This window comes from Leucopleurus acutus, assembly GCF_964270905.1.
Source record: "Leucopleurus acutus genome assembly, chromosome: 4".
Classification (NCBI taxonomy): domain Eukaryota; kingdom Metazoa; phylum Chordata; class Mammalia; order Artiodactyla; family Delphinidae; genus Leucopleurus; species Leucopleurus acutus.
This window is the reverse complement of record NC_139146.1, coordinates 70,955,932-70,978,350: the sequence shown is the minus strand read 5'-3', so window position 1 is coordinate 70,978,350 and position 22,419 is coordinate 70,955,932. Positions and strand designations below refer to the sequence as shown.

Below are 22,419 nucleotides of genomic sequence, written 5' to 3'. Positions count from 1 at the left end.
AGCTTTGTGATCCTTAATGACATGTGTACAGATATTCACATAATAAATCTTAAGGTATCTATGTGAGATAAAGTATACATATTAAAATATATACATATGAGACTACCAGTTAAGACTAACACAGTTAGTCTCAATACAGGGATTCAGCATTTTATTCCTCCTTAGACAACATCTTCCTATTTGGGAAAAGTACTCTGGGTTTCGGATTTGCAACATTTTAGTTTTTCAATGCATATGCCCACCAGAGATTTTTAGAGTTTTTCAAATGTTTCATTGTTTCTCAACAGATTTCAGCTCATTAGCTCTTTCTCAGACTTTCTCCTGGGTGTATGTGTCAACACCAGTTCATTTTCCAACCCAGTGTACACGTGGGTTCTTGTGTTACAAGAACCTTTAACCTGGGCACAATATACCAAGGGCAAAGCTTTGTCAACAGGTGACGTTGAAGAAATATCTGACACTAAGATACAGTCGAGTGGAGGACTACCCCAACCTCAGGTTGGGTGCTATTAATTTCCTCACCAAGAAGGTGTCCTGGAGAAATCAACAGAGTTTTCAACAGAAAAAGAGAAACTTAAAAGAATTTCTACAACTTTCAGACACTACTTTTTGAGAGAATACTTTTTGTACAAACTTGTGTTCATAGCTTATATATCTGATATACAATTAAGGTGAAACAGCAATCAACACAGTAAACATATATTTGACCTAAGGTATCAACCCGTGAATCTTCCACAGATTATCAATTTTCAAAAGTTTAGAATGCACTGAATTGCACTCAACACTAAACTATGCTGAAGAGACTATGCCAGCACTTTAGGGCTTTGCAGTCATCTCAGGTCATCACCGTGAAAATCAATCACAGTTCAACCGAACTGGGGAAATGCTGAAGTCACTTTAATAGAATTCTGAAGAAAAGAGTCTACTATTATTACCCAGAATAGACTTGAGGTAGATTACAAACAAACAAAACTAATAACATTTGACATTAGAAGAGAATAATCCAGTCAACCTGAAGAGTTTTTGTTTGTTTTCAATGTCATAATTTTTTGGTTAGGATTTTTTTTGAGAGAAATAAGTTAGTCTAAAAATAAGATAGCTGATTTCTTTTCCATTAAATCAATGAGAAAAGATTAATGGATTAATCTATCCATAAACGGTAGAGACCACCAAAAATGTTACTCCTGCCATGCACCTGGAGTGAGATAGGAAAATTTTATGTAGGCTTTAATAGGAAAAGGTATTTTCCTGTAGTATTCCCTGAGTTTTCTAAGAAGTTAACTTGCCTTCCTATTCTCCTCAAACTCCTCAATAAGTTACAATTTATAAGCCCTTCATGGGCATGTGTGTCTTACACACTCTAGCCCACCAAGCAGCAGATTTCCAACATGTCTATTTTTTTCTTTAACACTCTACCCGTTAGCTACCTAGTTTAGGAAGAAGGAAGTTGTAGAAGGTGGGAGGCATCAGTGATCTCGCTTCTCAGTTTTAATAATTTGAAACTATGACTCATTAGAGAATGGTGACTGATATTCTGCTTATCAGCACACAGTTATGTTTCCCTGTGAATTACTGAGAGACTAAGAATAGCGGCCAAAGAAATGAAGAGCCACCTGGCAGAACCAAACATATTGTGACCAGAAGAAAGAGATTATTATTCTGAGAGTTATCTAACTCTTTGACTTCTTTCATGCTTAGGGGATATTTCAAGTTTGCAGAAATGAAAAACAGCAGAAGCCTTCTGGAGGAGGATCAAAACTTTGATTTTCAATTTTTTTTTTTTTTTTTTGCGGTACGCGGGACTCTCACTGTTGCGGCTTCTCCCGTTGCGGCTCCGGACGCGCAGGCTCAGCGGCCATGGCTCACGGGCCCAGCCGCTCCGCGGCATGTGGGATCTTCCCAGACCAGGGCACGAACCCGTGTCCCCTGCATTGGCAGGCGGACTCTCAACCACTGCGCCACCAGGGAAGCCCTGATTTTCAAATTTGATGGCCAAAAATAAAGGCATTTTTATTTGGCCTCATGTCTAAATTATTAGTTAGAACTTTAAAAATGCCAGCTTTCCTAATAGTTGTTCCAAGAATCAGGTATTCCTTCTCCTCTCCAAGTGTCTCTTAGCGGTTAAAATTCAGGGTTTCTAGGGACTTTGATCATCAGTCCTGCTAAACAAGGTAATGTCATCGTCAAATCCTGGGGCTGAACATTCTACATTCTCTAGTAAGACGTATTTGTCTTCATTGCCATTCAGAGAGAGGACTTCTTTCTGAGTAGTGGATGTCAGATCACTCCAGGTAATGTCAGTGTTTTTAAAAGCATGTAGAAGGAAGATGCCATTGATAATGGTGAAGAACCCACTCAAAGTCCCGATGATATCTCCAGCATTCATGCCATACCATTCTTGGAATAAGATGGCGGAGCAAGTTACTACCATGGAAGTAAAGAACACATAATAAATGGGAGTCACAAGAGATGTGTTAAAGGTGTCCAGTGCCTTGTTGAGATAGTTAATCTGTGTTGTCACTGAAAGCACGAGTACAGCCAGCAAAACAAAGACCAGGGGATGCTTATAAATGGGCTTCCATTCCAGTAGTTCCTTAATGGCAATTCCCAGGCCCTTGACAGAAGAAACTGAAAATGCTCCAATCAGTGAACAGATTGAAATGTAGACCAATATATTGGTCTGTCCTTTCTTGGGAGCTACAATCAAAATCAGCACCAAGGAGATCACAGTTATGATCACAGCAAAGGAGATAAATCCTGTTAGGAGGAGAAAAGAATTAGACTTCAGAAAATGCTAATAGGATCAAATCTTTCTGAAATCTTGTTAGTCATGAGTTTAGGAGCCTAGGTGTTTTAGAAAGAGACATGAGACTAAATAAAAAAACAGGAACAACAACATTTTACTGCATGTCTCAATATTTCACAATGGACTTTCACAGACAAATCATTTGAACCTCACAGACAACACTATGAGGTACAGCAGGTATTGTCTGATTGACTTTTTATTTTCAGAGGGAGAAAGATGTGAAAGTTTGGGTTGGAGTATAAGTCTTTTCCCTTTTCTATCCCCATCTCTTCCGTTCATTTTGTGGAGGGGAAGCATGGACACAAAAATAAGTTGTGCCACATTTTCAGAAGACTTGTATCACTCGGTCAAACTGTACTGTATCTCAACCCACAACTAGGCTTCTAGGAAGCCTATTACAATATTATTACCAATTCATTTGATGAGAAGAGAAAGTGGAGCAGAATTTGAGTAAGTGTTTCTTTTGGTTGAATCACAGACCTGGGTCTCTCAATTTCATTTCCATTTCATGCAGAGAAGCAACTTCCTCTTCTTGTGGGGCATGGATAACCATCACAGTTGACCCCAATATACTTAATATGCAGCCTATTTTTCCATGAATGTTCAAGTGCTCATTTAAAAAATAGGAAGACAACAGTGCACTGTTGGAAGAAGAAAAAAAAATCACTCTTGTTCAGTTACCTTTGGTAACTGCAGTTACCAACTGAACTCTTGTTCAGTTACCTTTGGATTCCATGGCAGCTCAGACGTCGCACTGCAGTGCGCACCAATCTGTATCCCAATCAACTGATTGGAATATGCTATGTGACACTGAAAACCCTGGTTGGCTGGTTTCCTTCCTTCCTTCCTTCCCTCCCTTCCTTCCTTTCTGTGTGTGAAGTTCGTTATATGTTACTAAATTTGTATCTAGAAAAATACAAGTAATCAAGTCTGCTTAATTGCTTTTATAGTTAAAAAGTTATAACAGGCATTCTATACACCTGTAATCTTCCCATGGCCTTCTAAGAGGTCCCACTCAATTCATTTTGAATTTCCCCATTTTCTCCTGTAAAGCCAAACAAAATGGAAGAACTTTTACATCTTACTGGCATGACACATTTAGAACATGTGTGCTCAATGAAAGCTTCAAAGAACGATATATACCTAAAGAAGAATTACTCTGCTCAGGGCCAATAGTTACCTGGTACACACAAGTACAACCATATGGGTTGTCAAAATATTAAAATATTTCCTGACCGGCTGCTATTGCTCTGATACTTTCACCTATTCACTGCTCCCACTACCTTGTTGCCATGGCCTCAGGAAGTTCTAGGTTGGCACCACCACGGACACAGATGCCATCCTGCGGCTCAACCAGTAGGTCCACTGTGGCCCCTTCTCCTGATGCCCTGGCACTCCCACCAGGGCATTATCAGTATCCATTTGCACCCAAGACTATAGTCAATTACCAGGTGCTTTCTGAGAGTCCCCCTCACGTGGCCACTGATGAGGACGGCAGCGTCAGCAAAAAGTGCTACTACCGATATCTACCATTCACTAGTAGCCAGTGTTCTAGTGCTTTCTGTATGGACTCGCTTACTTCTCACAACAATCCTACAAAGACGGTGAAAAGAAGTGGGTAGCCTTAGTCATGAGCTTTCTTCTAGAGGTTGGTAATGAATGGAGATAAAAGGAAAAGAAAAAGACAACAAACAAAACAGTTGCTTAGTTACAAAATAAAAGAGTTCATGGAACACATTCATTTGGAATCATAATAAAGACCAACCCAGAAATGTTAGATCCACTTTTTATTGACAGGAAAATGATTCCTGTTTCCAGTACTAAAAGAAACTAAGATATCTCGAAACTGAAGTATCCAGCAGACAATGCAAGAGTTTTAGTGAAAGTTGAAATTTAACCCGAACACCATGCTTTGTAAAGTCCTCTGACAACTACGGTCATTAGCCACTATGACAACAGAAAGCATTAAAAGGGCTGCAGCAATTTGTTCAGGTGAGAGGGAAAAAAAATCTGCTTGGCTCCACTGAATCGTCACAAAGAAAACGCACAATTACTCTGTGTTTTGCGGGAAGACCATCTATTTCCTATTTCTCCTGCTCTTTATCGTATAGTCTTCTCACATTAGTTTTGTGATTTTCAAAATTCTGTTTTGAGGTATGCTTTGTCATCTGTTTCTTGTGGGTTAAGTTTATCATGGTATTAAAATCCCTCCGAAGCCAAGTTCCTTATTGCTTACGTACCTTATGAGAACACTCAGAGCGCCCAGTGGGGTGACCAAGGTGGCAGGTGCAAAAGCATAAGCTGCAAAATTCGCAGCCTCACCTGCTCCCACTGGAAAGCAAGCAGCAGTATTAATATAAAAGACAGGCTTATTGCTCCTATGAGGAAAACAACTGATACATGCAAAGCAGTCATCTTTTATCCCACAGACACTCATATATCTAATGAAAAGGAATAATTTAACTTCTTTTAGGGAAGGTGGGGAAGGTTTGGTATTAAAAGGACAAACTGTAATTACCTGGTGATACAAACTCAATTAATGCAAAAAGTGGCGACAGAGGAATATCTGTTTTAAATGACCTTCAATAAAGTTTTTAGTTACTTTAGAACCAGAAACATATTTGGTCACTCAGATGAAATCTAGAAGAGGTAGCTTTGGAGTAAGTAAGAATGATTGTTTGCTCAAGAATACCTACTGCTGTGCAAATTAACAATAAAGCAGCTTGTAAAATTAGAACGCTTTCTAGAGATGTACAGTCTAGGCAGGGGATAGGCAGAGATGCCTACCACGGGCCTGTGTAGTCAGGCACCTCTGGATTGCAGACGATCTACAAGTAAGTGACAGTATCTCAGTAGCTCAAGGATATCCAAGCAGCTCTTTGAAAGTCCTAACAACATGCTCCTGGAATCCTTATCTGAGGAACTCCAGGCTTCCGTAAGATAGTGTGATGCAATTAACTTCTAGAGTGAGGGAAAATCTTTCTAAGAGTTGGGCCCTTGAATTGGGGCCAAATTATTCTCATGGGTCACAACTGAATGCTTGCCCACAGAATGTAGTATTTCACGCTGTCAACTGTGCCAAGCAGACACACTGTAGAGAGAGCTCCTGGAACAGATAAAAGACACCAGCACCCATTTTCTTTTTCCCTCTGGCTGCTATCCACTCCACCCCCCCAAGCCCGACCCCAGCCCCTGCCAAATCTACAGGAGTAATCAGCTTAAAATATCATAAAACAAATAGAAACGTACAGAACGGTAGGAGACTGCTCTCTTCAGAGCAACAGTGGTAGTTTTCTCAGAATAGTAAGTAATGAAATGAAATTCATACTTTATGGCAAGATGAGAAAAATGTAAACATAATTTTCTTTTTTGGCCCATCTGGGCCTCCTCCCTCCCCTTTAGTGTGTGTTGTGCATCTGCATTAACCAGACCTCCTTAGGAGATGACCTTCCTTCTTAATCTCATAAGGGCCCACTACTCTCTTTGTAAGTGCAGCTCTGGATTGTGTAAACTGTCCATTAGATGGCATTTAATGCCCCCTGTCTCAAGAACTTATAACTGTGCTTTGATCTCTAACAGGCGGAGCAGTTCTGTTTCTGAGAGGCTGTTCCCGGCTTATAATCCTCAGTTCGGTGTGAATAAAACTTTCCATTTTTTTCTTAGATCGACTGATTCATTTTTTTCATCGACATGTTTTCTTGAATACTTCATTATTTATATTTTTATCGTTACAGACAGCTTTCCAGGAAAATACTGATTTCATAATTAAAGTACTGTATGTTTGTCACTAGATAAAATCTGAGGTTGAAGACTTGTGCTTTTCACTCTTCAATACTGGCAGAAACTTTGTGCATGGTGAGACTAAAATTACAAACATAGCCATATAATATTCTTCTTCTACTTTCATTCTGTTGTGTGGGTAGAGGGTGGAGAGATATGACAGACAGAGAGAGAGAGAAAAGGAGAAAGAATGATCCCAATATTTATTTGGAATCTTCCCAGCACAGTCCCTGACAACATTTACTCAAATGAAGTAGGAAAACAGATGTGAAAACACCTTAAAAGCTGAAAAAGCTATACAAATTTAAATTATTTTTATTCACCATCCTGTAAGCAGATAGGGTATGGGATCCCCGGAGAAAAGAACCAGATATAGCTTTTTGACATAAGAGAAGCCATTTTAGGACTAAGCCTTTTTTTGATCTAAGCCTGGCCACAATGCTTGCCCTCAAACAGGTCTCAGTAATTAATGATCTTAAGGGAACAAAAGAACAAACTGTTATGAGGCGAGAGAATTAACAGCAGCAAAGATGATAAATCAGTTGTAAAGACTCCCAGTTCTGTTTCAATGGTAAAGATTAGCCTGAAGTACTTCCTTGAGCTATTTTGCAGAATTTAAGTCTCCTCAACCACCAGATCAACTTGAACCCAAGGGACGATGATGTTAACATTTTCTTTTTCTTTTTTTCTTAATTGAACCATGGTGCTTCCCCAGCATATATAACACTTATTTTTTAGAAGTTGTTTTTTTTTAAGGTATTATAATTATTATTTTTTAAAATTTATTTTTGGCCGTGTGGGGTCTTCGTTGCTGTGTGCGGGCTTTCTCTCATTGCAGCGAGCAGGTGCTACTCTTCGTTGCAGTGCACGGGCTTCTTGGTGGCTTCTCTTGTTGCGGAGCATGGGCTCTAGGTGCGCAGGCTTCAGTAGTTGCAGCATGTGGGCTCAGTAGTTGCGGCACACGGGCCCTAGAGCCCACGGGCTTCAGTAGATGCAGCGTGTGGGCTCAGTAGTTGCGGTGTGCAGGCTCTAGGGTGCGTGGGCTTCAGTAGTTGTGGCTTGAGGGCTCTAGAGTGCAGGTTCAGTAGTTGTGGCAGACGAGCTTAGTTGCTCCGCGGCATGTGGGATCTTCCTGGACCAGGGCTCGAACCCATGTCCCCTGCATTGGCCGGCGGATTCTTAACCACTGCACCACAGGGAAGTCCTGATGTTGACCTTTTCTGACCCTCGTGACTTCCATCAGTTAATGCTTGGATTTTGTCAGCCTCTGCCCCAATTCTATGCTGAATTCTCCTCGGCTCAAGCCCCTTCATGAATATGCATGTACTTTTAGCTTAAAACTTTCCTAATTTTGCTGTTTGGGAAGACACTGCTTTGGGAAAGATCCCCAGTGTTCCCCTTACTTGCTGCAAGTAATAAATCCTTCCTTCTCCCAATCTCTGACTTGGTTGTGTCTTTTGACACCCATCAAGAGATGAACCCAGTTTTCAGGTAACAAGCCTTTTAGATACCACCATTTATTAAAGAAAAGTTATCCAATTCTTTCTTGTAACAGGATCTCAAAAATACTGAAATGTCTTACTTCGTACAAGAAAATCAATGGAAGTTTTAAGGCTTTTGGCTGCAGAGATGGCTGGAAGTAGTGTGAAACTACAATTTATGAGGTCCTTTCCCTGGAAGTTTCAGGCTTGGAATTTGAGAAAGTTCAGAGGAGTTAGGAGGGAGATATAAATCTGCAAAAGTGCCTGAGGGCGATACACTGCCTTCTTACTGGACATCACATTAGCGTTTAGAAAGTGCTTTCACCTCATACAGAGTCTCATTTAATCCTCAGGGCAAGTCTAGGTGGAAGGAGAGTGCTGGCAACCTTCATCTTCTCTCCATTTGTTCAGAGCTAAGCAGTCCAAGGGGACTTTCATTTATCCATATTTTGGTCCTGGCCAGGAAAGTGTACCTACTTACTCTATGCAGCGAGAACAGTCGCATATTGAATTAGGGGCTGGGAAAATGTGGGAGGGAAGCATTTTCCTCAATTGTTATGGGGAATAAAATACAAGAGAAGGAGAAGTTTGTGATAAAATATAAGATTCCAGACAATAACTTTTTTACTTGCATTCCAAAACAGTATTGAGAATGTGCAGGTGGGGGGAAGAAAGAGTAAAACTTAATTCTAAATACATGTGATTTATTTTATATGTAAGACATTATGCCCACACAAAAATTTCTAGACTTAAATGCCATCCTTAACACTTAGCTAAATTAATCAATTTGAACAATTGCATGTACTTTATCATTTTACAAGCAAACACTATTCTCGGCATTAAGGACTTACTTGAGAGTAATCCTGCCCACCAGAGCCATTCCTTGAGGTAAGAATATCCACCTTGTCCTAGGAAAATGATACAAACAGAAATTAAGTTCTAAAGTGGAGGAAGAGGGTTTGAGGAATTAACTTCTACAAAAGGTACCGGAGTATGGTTGGAAAACACAAGGCTTAAGGCCTAGTCAGTATATCTCATCTTTAGCTTATTTACTTGGTCATTTCCAGTAAATCTTCCATTTAGAAATCTTCTAAATCTTTTTTTATATTGTCTTTGATTTCTACACAAAGTAAGTTTTTTCATTTGCAGGAAAATTTTATTTAGTCATCAGGTTTACTACTGTCTACTGAAAAGAAATGCACAACCTGAAAGTTGAGAATTATGCTTTCTTCGGTGGACTTGCTGAGGACTTAAGCCCAGGAAGCAGCCTCTCAGACAGCTCTGAGCAACTGCCCTGAATAAGTAAGGGAGGAGTCAGGATATACAGGAGTTTTTGCAGAAACAACAAACAAACAAAACAGGTAGTTGGAACATCAAAAGATTACCATTAATTCAAAAAAATGAATTTAGCACTTTTCTATGTATGGGAAGATGCAAGAGTCTGGGCTCATTGAAATCATTCCTTTGATATGCACTTTAACTATCTAGGGCCAGTATCCTGTTTTCTCCATCCTGAACGCCCTCAGGATGCACTGTCTGCTGGTGGCTGCAGTGGCTAATGGCCTGATGTTGGCAACACCCTTTGTTTACTGATATGGCAGGTTATATTTTTCGTCCACACTATATTTATGCCATTCAGATATGGACATAGAGTATTATAAGCCCTAAATACTTTGTTTCAGCCACAGTTAAAAAATTAAAGACAGAAAACCATACATCATAAATTAGGTTGGTACCTAAGGAGGACCTCAAAGGGATGAAGATGGTTGACATAAGAGCTTTTGAGATTTTGGATAGTCAATGAGAGAATAGCCAGCATTGGCCAGCTGGATTCTACTTATTCTCTACCTTGGCACCATGAAATTGAATTTGTCTAGTCTACTGAAAAGGACAAAAACCTTTCCTAAGATATTCAGAGAGTTATCTTCCCACTCTGTAATTTGTGAGCTTAAGTCATTGTTATGATTGTTTTAGAAATTGCAATTTTCTCACCAATTTTAATATACTTAATGCTGTGAACTTGACCTATCTGATTTTGTTAAGCTAAAAAGGATATGTTAGCTGTGAGGATTATGTTGCAAAGCAGTTAACCATGTTTATTTATGACTTTCTCCTTACAAAATTTGCAAATAACCAAATTGGAAAATTAAAATATGATTTCATATGCTGTTTTTAAAAAACTTAATATCACAAATACTTTCTCAGCCCTTAATGATTGAATAGTCTAAAATCTGGTCTATTATATATTATTATTATTAATTTAACCTGTATGAGACCATATATATATATATATGTATGTATATATAATATATATGTGTTTGTTTTCTGTGTCTGTGAGTCTGTTTCTCTTTTGTATATATATTCATTTGTATTATTTTATAGATTCCACATCTAAGTGATTTCATATATTTGTCTTTGTCTGACTTACTTCACTTAGTATAATATTCTCTAGGTTCATCCATGTTGCTGTAAATGGTAAGATTTCATTTACTTTTATGGCTGAGTAATATTCCATTGTATTTATATACCCCATCTTTTTAATCCAGTCATCTGTTGATGGGCACCTGGGTTGTTTCCATGTCTTGGCTATTGTCAATAGCGCTGCTTTGAACATTGGGGTGCATGTATCTTTTCAAATTAGAGTTTTCGTCTTTTTTGAAAATATGCCCAGGAGTGGGATTGCTGGATCATATAGTAGCTCTATTTTTATTTAAGGAAACTCTATACTGTTTTCCACAGTGGCTGTACCAATTTACATTCCCACCAGCAGTGGAGGAGGGTTCCCTTTTCTCCGCACCCTCTCCAGCATTTCTTATTTGTAGACTTTTTTGATGATAGCCATTCTGACCAGTGTGAGATGATACCTCATTGTAGTTTTGCTTTGCATTTCTCTAATAATTAGCAATGCTGAGCATCTTTTCATGTGCCTATTGGCCATCTGTATGTCTTCTTTTAAGAAATGTCTATTTAGATCTTCTGTCCATTTTTTGATTGGGTTGTTTTTTTGATATTGAGTTGTACTAGCTATTTGTATATTTTGGATATTAACCCCTCATTGGTTACATTGTTTGCAAATATTTTCTCCCATTACACAGGTTGTCTTTTTAGTTTTTTGGTGGTTTCCTTTGCTGTGCAAAAGCTTTCAGTTTGATTAGGTCCTGTTTGTTTATTTTTGCTTTTATTTCTTTTGCTTTGGGAGACTGATCTAAAAATATTGCCACGATTTATGTCCAAGCATGTTTTGTCTATGTTCTCTTCTAGGAGTTTTATGGTGTCACATCTTATATTTAGCTCTTTCAACCATTTTGAGTTTATTTTTGTATATGGTGTGAGGAAATATTCTAATTTCATTGATTTATGTGTTGCTGTCCAGCTTTCCCAACGCCACTTGTTGAAGACACTGTCTTTTCTCCATTGTATATTCTTGCTTCCTCTGTTGTAGATTAATTGACCGTAGGTGTGTGGGTTTACTTCTGGACTCTCTATTCTGTTCCACTGATCTATATGTCTGTTTTTGTGCCAATACAACGCTGTTTTGATTATAGTACTGTAGCTTCGTTCGCTTCTTAAGACAAATTCCTAGAGGTAGAATTATTAGATTTTAAGATATTAACATTTTTAAGCTTTCCCAAATTGCTCTCAGGAAAGTTTGTACCCATTTATATTGCTTCCACCAATGTTTGAGAGGGCTATCTATTCCCCAAATTCCCTTACCAACATAGGGCATTATTTTTTAAAGAAAAACCCAATATTGTTAAAATAGTAGGTAAAACCCAGGAGTTCAATGTTATATAGTTGGTATATCTTTGGGTACTAGTGAAGTAACATTTACTTAGGTATGTTTATTGGCCACTTACAATTCTTATTCTGTGAGTTCCTTGTTTATGTGTTTTGCCTTTTTTCTGTTAGGTACCTATCTTTTTCTTATCGACTATAGTCACTCTTTGTATATTGTGACTTAACTACCCTTTGTCATATAGTTTGAAATTTTTCTTCACATGTCATTTCCTTTTTAGTTTCAGTTAAAGGTGTTTTCATGTAGGACTTTTTTTTTGGGGGGGTCAATCTAGATAATCTCTTCCTTTATATAGAATTGTTTCTTCCTTTATCTTTACGCTTAGGAAGACTTTCTTTTAGGTTTTTTTTTAAAAAAAATATTTCATTTTAAATTTAACTCTAAACTATGAGGAATCTATTTTACCAAATGGTATAAAGTAAAGCTCTCACATTTTTCTCCTCTAGTTTTTGCCAGTCTCAGTACTTTTGATTGAATAATTAATCCTTTCTCCAGTGGATTGAAATGCCAGTTTTAAAAATTGTATATTAAATTGCTGTATGTACTTATATAAGTTTTCAATTATCTTTTATTATTTTGTCTATCTTTGTTAATGCCAAACTGTTTTATCTATGTCCCCTCAATAGTACTCTTTTATAAACTTATTTGCACAATTCGTAGCCATTTATTTTCCCCTATGAACTTTAGAACGATATTTAACTCTTTTAGGACATTATTCTTGATAAGAATGAATAGAAAACTCATGGTTAATGAAGGATAGCCAAGCAGAGCTACACAGCTTCTGAAATGTCACTACAAATAGTAACCTAACTCTACTGTAATCCATTTACTGATTTGACAATACTTATTGGGTGCCAACCCCTATGCTAGGGTACGTTCCTGCTCTTGTGAATGTACTGTCAAACAAGTAAGCCTGTTGACAACAAGTAAATAGACAATTAATGTACAATGACAAGTTATTCCAAGTACAATGAAGGAAACCCTTAGTGCAGTGATAGAGAATAGCAGGGGTAGAGGTGAGTGAAACCTCCCCAGAGAGGATGGTCGAGGAAGGCCTTTCTGCAGGGGTGATAGTTTAGCTGAAGTCTGAAGGATGAGTCAGCTAAATGACAGTCAGGCAGAAGAGAGCTGCAGACAAAGGAAAAGACCTCGAGGTGGGAGAGAATTCGGTACATTCCAGGAGCCAGAGAAAAGCACACGGTAGTGAAGGAGGCTGAAGATGAAGCTGGAGAGGTAGCACAGGCCATTTTAGGCAGCAGGTGAGGTCAGAGACTGTGCAAGGATGTTTGGATTTTACTCTGAGCGCAAAGAAAAGCCACTGATGTGTTTTAATCAGGGGAGTCGCCTGATCTGACTAAATCCTGGAATCTCAGACTAAGGCTATGAAAGAAGAGCTCATCCCACACCCCAAACCTCTTGCATTTTAGTCTCACCCTAAAGGAGACACAACTGGCTCAATCCTGGAAGCTGCTGAGAACAGTTGCTAAGAACAGGAATAGGGGTGAAGACAGAGACAGTGAAATGTTATTCCTGTAGCACCGTGGTCTTACAGTAGGATGATTTCTGCAGTTAGAAACTTGAATTCGTTAGTTGCATCCATTTCTTACCAGCTCTAGTAACGCCCCTGTTGGCCAGTTGTAAGAGGCCCTTTTTTTTCAAGATGAAACTGGAGCCAATAAAAATACTGGAACTTATTGCCAGTACCAGGCCTACATAAAGACTGTATTTGTTCTCTGCATTTGCAGAAATGCTGCAGTTGGTTATGCTGGAATTCAGGTCCCTGTAGAGGACAGGAGAAGCCAGCAGCTGTGACACACGTGTGATCTCACACCAAGCCTGGGAGGCATTCGGACAGATCAGAGACAGCACGTAGCCTGGAAAAGGGAAAGAGGGAAATGTCAACCGACGAAAGGGAGACACACTAATCTTTATTTTCTTTCTCTAAGAAAGAGAAACTTGAGTGGGCGGTACTGACACACTGTTTTTTTACTGCCCGATGGGCAGTCTCCAGCACGTGGTCCACGGGCTCACAGGTTCAGCTGGGCTCACACAGGTTCTTCAAAATGTCTGCAAAGTTGTTGAGCTGTTATCATGCAAACGTGCGAGACTTCACGTGAAAGTCTGGATTCCTCTCATAAAATGGAAGATCTAGCAGTACTCGGTTCTCTGCTCCAGCCAGCAGCAGCCTGCTGGAGCAGCCTGGAGCTGTTCAGACCCGGCTTGGGCTCAGCGGTTCATCACAGCCCTACAATGTCCACTTCTCTCCTTCATGCCATTAGTGTGTCTCCGGGAAAGCAGCAGCATATGTGGCGACTGAAGGTGGAAAAGGGCAGAGCAACCCTGTGGGTCTAGAAATCACCATGTTACAAGAAACTGAGCTATCCCACTTGGTGGGGTACGAATTGTTCATTTCAGAAAACATGTTTAAAAGTGGGTTTAGTTTTCTGGACCACTTTCCTAAAAAGAATAATTTTGCAGGTCTACTAACTCACTTCCTCCTTAAAAAAAAAAGAATCTAATAGACAAATGAATTAAATATCAGGAGGGTTTTTTTTTTCCTGAATAGGATTCAAATGAGCGTGTAAATCCACTGAACCAGACCCATTATTAAGTGCCTTTCTTTTTTTTTTTTGAGGCTAAATACTAAAACACAGAATAAAAACATTTTACACTAAGAAACTTTTTATAATCTATTCTCCACTCAAAAAGCTGCAAACAAGGTGACACCGTTACTAGGTTTTCTGACCATCTTCTCAACTTTTTTTTTTCCATTTAAAAGGCATATTTCCCTAGCATGACTTACCTTAAACAAAAATGGGCAAAGAAAAATTAATCAACTACAATTTTAGAATTAAGTGAAAAAAGAAAATCAGTTTTACATCTCAAAAATCTTAAGAGGGCACATGAACAACTAAATGATGTCTTAGAAACAAAACTTTAAAAACAGGATCTATGCTTCCTGGGCAAAGCATTATGAAGTTATGTGAATTTTACCACATACACAGTTGAGAAACAACCGTAAAGTTCAGGGCTAGCAAAAGGTAAAATAATTGAATTCAGTCTTTTCGTGATTACTATTTCATTTACCTCTGTAATTTGAAAATGAACCAACTTTGATCCTGTGATACAGGATAAATTCTGGGACAAAACTTCTAAATATTCCGAAGAGAGTTATATTACTTCAGGGATGTTCTATGGTAACTGAGGAATTGTTCAGGCTGGTTGTTTTAGTAAGAATTGCTGCAAATTTTCACATAAGCTAGCATCTAGCAATCTGTCCCAGGCACTGTTCATCTCATCCAACCCCTAAGAGTGCAAAGTAATATTTGGTAGTAAGATTTTGATTACATGAATTCTTGGGAAAACATCTGACTTGACTGTCCAGTAAACTCCATGGCTGCATTAGTGTCACTTACTATGTAGTTAACATAACCATTCCAAAACTTTATCTCTGGAAACAGTGTGGGTGGACCTCATTCCAATCAAACAATATTCTTTCTGAGCTGTTGACACAGCAAAATGTTTCCAACATTTTAGGGGGTGTGGAGGCAGAAGGTGATAAGGGAGTGCAAATAAGTTTTGTTGCCTTTTATAAGTTCTCATTGTAAGCGGACATTAATGTTGCAAGGTATTTTTTTTAACTTAAAAAATTTTTTAAACTTAAAAAAAAATTTTTTTAACTTAAAAATTTTTTTAATTTTTTTTTTTTTTTGGCTGCGTTGGGTCTTTGTTGCTGCACACAGGCTTTCTCTAGTTGCGGCAAGCGGGGGCTACTCTCAATTGCGGTGCGCGGGCTTCTCATTGCGGTGGCTTCTCTTGTTGTGGAGCACGGATTCTAGGCGCACAGACTTCAGTATTTGTGGTGCTCAGGCTCAGTAGTTGTGGCTCGCAGGCTCTAGAGCTCAGGCCCAGTAGTTGTGGTGCACGGGCTTCGTTGCTCCGCGGCATGTGGGATCTTCCTGGACCAGGGATCGAACCTGTGTCCCCTGCATTGGCAGGCGGATTCTTAACCACTGAACCACCAGGGAAGTCCCAATGCTGCAAGTTTTATGGCAGGAAAAAGTAATAAAAATCTTGTCTAGTTACTGACCTTAGAACTTAAATTGTTTTATGTTTGGGGAGCATATTAAGGAGGGAGCCCACAGCAGGTATGACTGAAGGAGGGAGTGACTGGCGGGTTGGTGGGTGTGGAGTGGTGCTGGGCAGGAGGGGAGAGATGGATGAAGCAGAACGTGTGGGCAGGGACTTTGGAAGGTTTCAGAGGAATTAGAGATATCTCAAAATCAGAGGTGGCTTCTTATGATTCTAGTAAGCAAAGTAATCCTCCAGAGTTTAATCCAAACCTTCTTCAACACAGAAAATTTATTACATTACTCATTTTTCATTTTATTTTATTTTATTATTATTATTGTTTTTGTCCGCGTTGCCCGGGCTTGTGGGATCTTAGTTCCCCGACCAGGGACTGAACCCGAGCCCTCGTCACTGAAAGCTCGGAGTCCTAACCACTAGACCACCAGGGAATTCCCCTTTATTTTTCATTTTAATAGACACTATCAATAACCCTCTCAAGTGTCTGTACCAATTTACACTCCTGTCAGCAAACAGCATGATGTTGTGACTTCTTTGATGTTATTATATATTGTTCTAAATATTGGATAATTAAGATTTAGGAAATATATGTCAGTTATAAAGAAAAAAAATAATTCAATACACACCAATGTATCAACCACCCATTTTAAGAAATAACAACTTGGGAATTCCCTTGCGGTCCAGTGGTTAGGGCTCAGCGCTTTCACGGATGGTGGAACTAAGATTCCGCAAGCCGTGTGGTTTCAACTGTCCTGATTTTCTGTCTAATATTCCTTTTCTTTAAAAAAATGATTTCCCCTATAAGATTATATCTTTAAATAATAAAGTGTTTCGTTTGCCTCTTTTTGCACCTTCTAAAAATGTAATCATATAGTATGTAGTCTTTGGTGACTTGCTTGTTTTTGAGATTTATCAATCTTGATGTTCTGGCTGTAAGGTTTGGTTTTTTCCCCACAGTTCTATAGAATTCCACTGCATGACTATCTCACCATTAATTTTTCTATTTTATAGTTTGGTGGACATTGGATAATTTACAGTGTTTTTGCTTTTACAAACAGTGCTGCTAATGTTCTCAATTATGTTAAACCAAATGAAATTGATGATATTTGACAATTTTTGACCCTACATAAATAGCAGTTTCATATGATTCAACTTAATATGTATCTTCTATGTACGGGTGTGAATGTTTCCTTACAGACACACACAACTTAAAAATTTTAAAACAAAGTGAAATTTTCTATAGGATTATATGCCTTTTCCCACCTTTAGCTCCATTACAAATTATCTATAATCTTGAGCAAGTTGAGTCATCACTCTTGGTTTCAGTTTCTTCATCTCTAAAATGAAGGAGTTGGACTTGATAAAGACCCCTTCCTTAATTTTGTGGTTTCATCATAAGCTATCTTGGTTCCCAGAGTAAGTTACTTATAATCCCGGTAGCTCATAAATATTGCTGATGGACCAGCTCTAAATTCATAGGCACTTGTAGCTGGAAGACATTTTAAAGAAACTGAGGCCAAGATATTAAGTGACTTGCCAAAGTCATGTAACTGCCCAAACAGGGCCAGGTAACACAATTCCCAGGCTACTATTCTTTCTATTTCAGAAAAGTAAAAACATAAAGTACAAATAAAGTCAGTTAAAATTTATTATTGTTTATACAAAGATGAAATGCTTTAATTTTTTCAAGTCCTATTTGTCTACAGAGAATAATAATATATATAGTCCAATTATTACATGGAATAGGGTATCGGTATCTTGGTTTCTGAGAAATCAGTGACTATATAAAACTACATTTTTAATCACTGCAAGATATTTCCAATTTGAGAAAATCATTGTCTCACCATCCATTCTACTGGTTAGTTTGGATTATTATTCAGCAATTAGTCACTTCCTTACCCCTCCCGACGAGGGCAGAGTATTCTTCCCTTGATGTCAGCTGGGAGTGAATTGGTGGCCAATGGGACATCAGCAGAGGTGATATAAGGAGAGGGTTCAAATGTACTTACATGGTTGGGTCTACCACCTTGTATTATGGTTGGCTTTACTCTCTTGCACCTCTGTACTTTTCAGGAATAGAGCTTCCCTGAGCAGCTGCTGCCCCTTCAGCTTGATCCCAGAATGAAAACATATGGAGCAGACCTAAGCTCATCCCACATTAAGGAGCCAAACCCAGGTGGGTATGTAGCCTGATGCAGAGACACCCAGGTGTACCCAGTCTAGATTAGTCAACCATCAGCTGGCCTACAGACACATAAGCAAGAATATATGATTGTTGCTTTCAGCCTTTGGGTTTTGGGTTGTGTGTTATACAGCAATAGGTGACTGATACACCTGCCTATTTATATTAGCAAAGGAAAGAATGAATGAAATTTCTCATGTCTCCTATAATTTGTTCTCCAAGTATCAGCCAGTGTGAATCAGATTATATCACTCCCCTGCTTAATTCCCCATGAATTTTCATGGCAGTTATAACAAAGTCTAGATTCCTAATCCTGGACTTAAAAAAAAAAAAGCTTTACATGCTCTAAAGCCTGCTCACCTCTGACATTACATTGCATTACTCTTTCTGTCTCTATCATTCTCTGAAAAAACACTGGTTGTCTTTTTCATTCTTTGATTCAATATATATTTATTGAGTATCTATTATCTGTCAGGCATTTTTTAGAAGCTGGGGTTGCAACAGTGAGTAAAATAAAATTCCTGCTCTATTACATTCATTCTAATGGTGGGGGGAATAAACAAGTGAACTAATAACTACAGAATATGTTGAGTGCCATGGAAAGCAGTAAAAGCCGCATGAAGGAGTATTTTTTTAAAAAAACAGCATTGAATGGAAAAACCTCTCTGCTAAGCCTAAATGCAAACACCCAGACTTGGGAATTTGCTTGAGGGGGTGGGAGGAACTGCACCAGCCAGGCTGGCTGGTGAGAGAAGGGAGATAGTATGAGATGAGGTCAAAGAGTAGCGGGGGGGGGGGGGGGGGGGGGGGGGGGGGGGGGACAAGCTCAGGTGAAATGAGCTTTTAGATAAGTAGGTCCAATCTTGTCATTTCTCCTTGCAAAATTCTGTAATGGCTTCCGTTTTCATTCAGAAAAAATCCAAAATCCCCACCATAGTCTACAAGGGCCTACAGAATCCTGGCCTCCAGCGTTCTCTGTAACCTCATTCCCTAATTTTTTCCCCTCTTCCTTTCATAGGCTAAATTCCTTCTCACCTTAAAGCTTTTAAGTAGCCTTTACTTGTTGTAGTGCTAGTAGTGGCTGGCATGCCTAACTCCTCTTCACTGAGCTCTCACTTTCTTAGAAAGGCCTTCTCTGCCTTTCCAATCTAAAGGAATTTCTCACTTTCCATCATACAATTTAATACTGCCAACCAAACAGACTTCCTCTTACAGCTTAATTATGGCTTTGTAACAACATCGTATATCCATATATCAATTTTATTTATTCACCCAACAAATCAGTTGTTGAACACCTACCATGCAAGGCACCATGTTAAGTATACATTCATGCAACACTTAACAAATTCTTATTGAGCACTTCCTGTGTGCCAGGGTCTTGTTCTAAGAACTGGTGAGACAGTGATCAACAAGAGAGGTAAACAGGTCTCTGTTCTCATGGAAACTGACAATTTTAGTGAGAAAACGAACAGAAAAACAGGAATAAGGGGAGTAGAATAGGAATGAGAAATAATTTAGAGCAAATTTGGAGCAGATAAGAATGAGAAATAAGTGAGTAAATTTGGAAATCAAGCAGATATATTTAGCAGATATATCTACATATGAACTCTGATAGGGCTGGGCAAGAAGCACATTATTTCAAGTAACCCAAATAAATTTGAGCAGATACTGCTGATTTTTTAAAAAGTTCAAAATTTGTATCTCTAAACAAGATTGTCCCACTATCAGTGTTTTTGGAGGTCAAATACTCTTTGAGGACTGTTGACCATCAGCTTTCCTACATAAACTGCAGCAAGTAATAACATATTGCTTTTTGAACAACCTTTAGTGAAGAATTTTTAATACCTTAAAGCACTTGAATTTCAGCACTTAGGAAATCTACAGAAGGCTGAAAAAACAACTTCTGCTTTTAATCGTCTTGTAAAAATCTGGAGAAAATCTTTTTTAGTGTAACATAAAAGAAGCTATAGTTTACATAGAAAATGCAGCTTGTCCTGCTGATAAAAGTTATGTTCATTTGGTGGAATTTTGAGAAATGTTTATAATATGGATTTTTTTTTAACGAGTAAAATCTCAGAATTATTCATGTATACCACTGCATCCAAGGGGCCAGAGAATGGGGATGGACACCTACAGAAAAAAACAAAGGCTCAAATAATTTTGTGCTTGGTTGGATTGCTAATTATGAAAACCAATTATGTGGGCCTCTAGACCCAGACTGTCGAGGACCAGATTGTCTTGCAAATCCCTCTATTCTAGAACTTAGGCCAATGTCTGGCACATGGGACTCTTGTCATTTGAATAAATGAACAAATGAAAAATGGAGTCTTTACTCCATGTCAGGCTCTGAAGTGTGTGCTTCATGTGTAATCCCATCTGCATCTATTCCTCAAACTCTAAACTGTAGGAATTATTCCCAATTTACAGATGAAGAAAGACAAGGAGACCGTCATAGCTGAGAAGACTGGTGCCAAAGCCTAATCTCTTCCCACTACTGATAAGAAGGATTCTGATTTCTCTCAAGTCTTTCCCACTAGCATCCCACCTAATTAATTACCACAGTTAATTAACCCCCGGTATTAAGCATGGAGCTTGAATATTTCTTGTTGGAACTTAATGCATGAGCAAAGCAGGAAAATCAGCCCTAAATTCAAACAAGTGGATGTAATTCACACATCCTCCTTACTTACAGATCCTTGGGTAAACAAGGCTGGACGTGTTAGTAACAGTCTGACTTACTAGTTTAGGAATTCTTTAGACAGAGAATGACTGACTGATTGTCTAGGAAATAATTCTAGATCCAGCTGCCTTAGTAACCACTCCCAAAACCTCAACTTCTGAATAGTTTGTGAATTGTTCAGCTATTTTTCTCTTTCTTTGTGTCCCTTCTTTCTCTTGGTGGCACAGTTTTGACTGGTTCACTGCCTTTTCCCCCCTTAAAACAACAACAACTCTCCGCATCAAGGAATAAACTGGGACAGCCAAGAGAAGAGAAAACCCGGGGAAGTTGCCAGCAATTTTGGAAAGATAGTTCTTGCCACGCCTCTCACTGGCCCCTCCCTCTTTACATCCTTACCGGGTAAAATAGAAATCTGCTTTTCTCTGGACTCTGTAAAAATTGAAAACTGTCATTTCATATGATACACACTGTCCGCCCGCGCCCACTCCCCGCCGCCGCAGCCGTGCCCCTACTTTTATCCGGACTCACGCGCGCCTTTGGTATTGAGACTGTAGAAAGCCTGCGAGTGTTGTAAACACCTGGCACAGGGCAAGGGGTGGCGCCCTAAGAGTTTACACGACGCAGGGGGCGGCTGAAACCCCAGACTAGAAAGCAGTGAGAAACCTAAATGAGTGCACCCAGTTCCCGGTCTCTTCCTCTGTCCTGCTCTCGCCGTAAGCAGCCAAGAAGTGACTTCACAGCGAGTCAGACGCGAGGGTACTGGGGTTGGAGGCGTTTTCATCACAAAAGAAGAGGAGAGAGGTGGGCAGCCCAGGTTTGTTCAGAGCCCTCCCCCGGGGGGTGGGGCGGGGGGTGGTCCAGGGCGCCTGACCCTGCACCGTGTTTGACCCTCGCCAAGCCAGCGCCGGACGCAAGACTGGACTCCTATCCGGTCCGCGGGCACGCCCTCTGCCCACTGGGTGACGTCGACCACGGACTCTGGAAGTGAGTCCGAGTCAGTGGAAGCGTCTTTTTCAGATGAGACTTGAGAGTCTTCTTACAGCACCCTGATTACCCAGTCACGACACTCAGCTCTCCGTATTTTACATGGATCTCTCTTCCGGACCAGAATGGGAGCCACGTATGTCTTGTTCGACTCAGGCATCCCCACAGAGTCTGGCATATTGTAGGCACCGATAAATACTTGTTGACCGGCTGACTGGCGGAATGACTGAATGAATAAATGCATGAATGAGCGCGTGAAGAGTCGGCGTATCCCTTTCTGGTCTCCACAAGTACCCGGGACCGCCCGCCCGCTCTCATCGCCACCTGAACGCCAGATCCTCCGGCTCTGGGCAGACACTCACCTTCTCGGCAGGGCTCTCCGGGTGGCAGCCTCACCTGTCCCCCCATGGCCCCCGACGAGGCTTCCCGGGCACAGAAGCTCGCTCCTCACCCACCTGTGCTTCTCCTCCGCATGGATCAGCGTTGGGGCGGAGCTGCGGGGTCTCGGACTGGTGCGCGTTGACCCCGGCCCCGGGCAGCCTCAGCCAATGGGGACGGCGGGGTGGGGCCTCCGCGCAAGCCCCGCCCCCGAGGTCCGAAGCTTGGGTACTCTTTCTCGCC

The 22,419-nt window shown here is 39.9% G+C and overlaps 1 protein-coding gene across 1 annotated transcript; it reads right to left on the bottom strand.

Annotated features, from left to right (window-relative positions):
- Nucleotides 1-2,137: 2,137 nt before the first annotated feature.
- NIPAL1 (NIPA like domain containing 1) lies at nt 2,138-22,206 on the bottom strand (the record flags this gene model as incomplete). The annotated part of the gene is made up of 6 exons (XM_082838607.1): nt 2,138-2,757; nt 3,287-3,447; nt 5,047-5,137; nt 8,919-8,975; nt 13,471-13,737; nt 22,161-22,206. 6 exons carry the CDS (start codon nt 22,204-22,206, stop codon nt 2,138-2,140), a joined length of 1,242 nt encoding a protein of 413 aa, XP_082694733.1.
- Nucleotides 22,207-22,419: the final 213 nt, after the last annotated feature.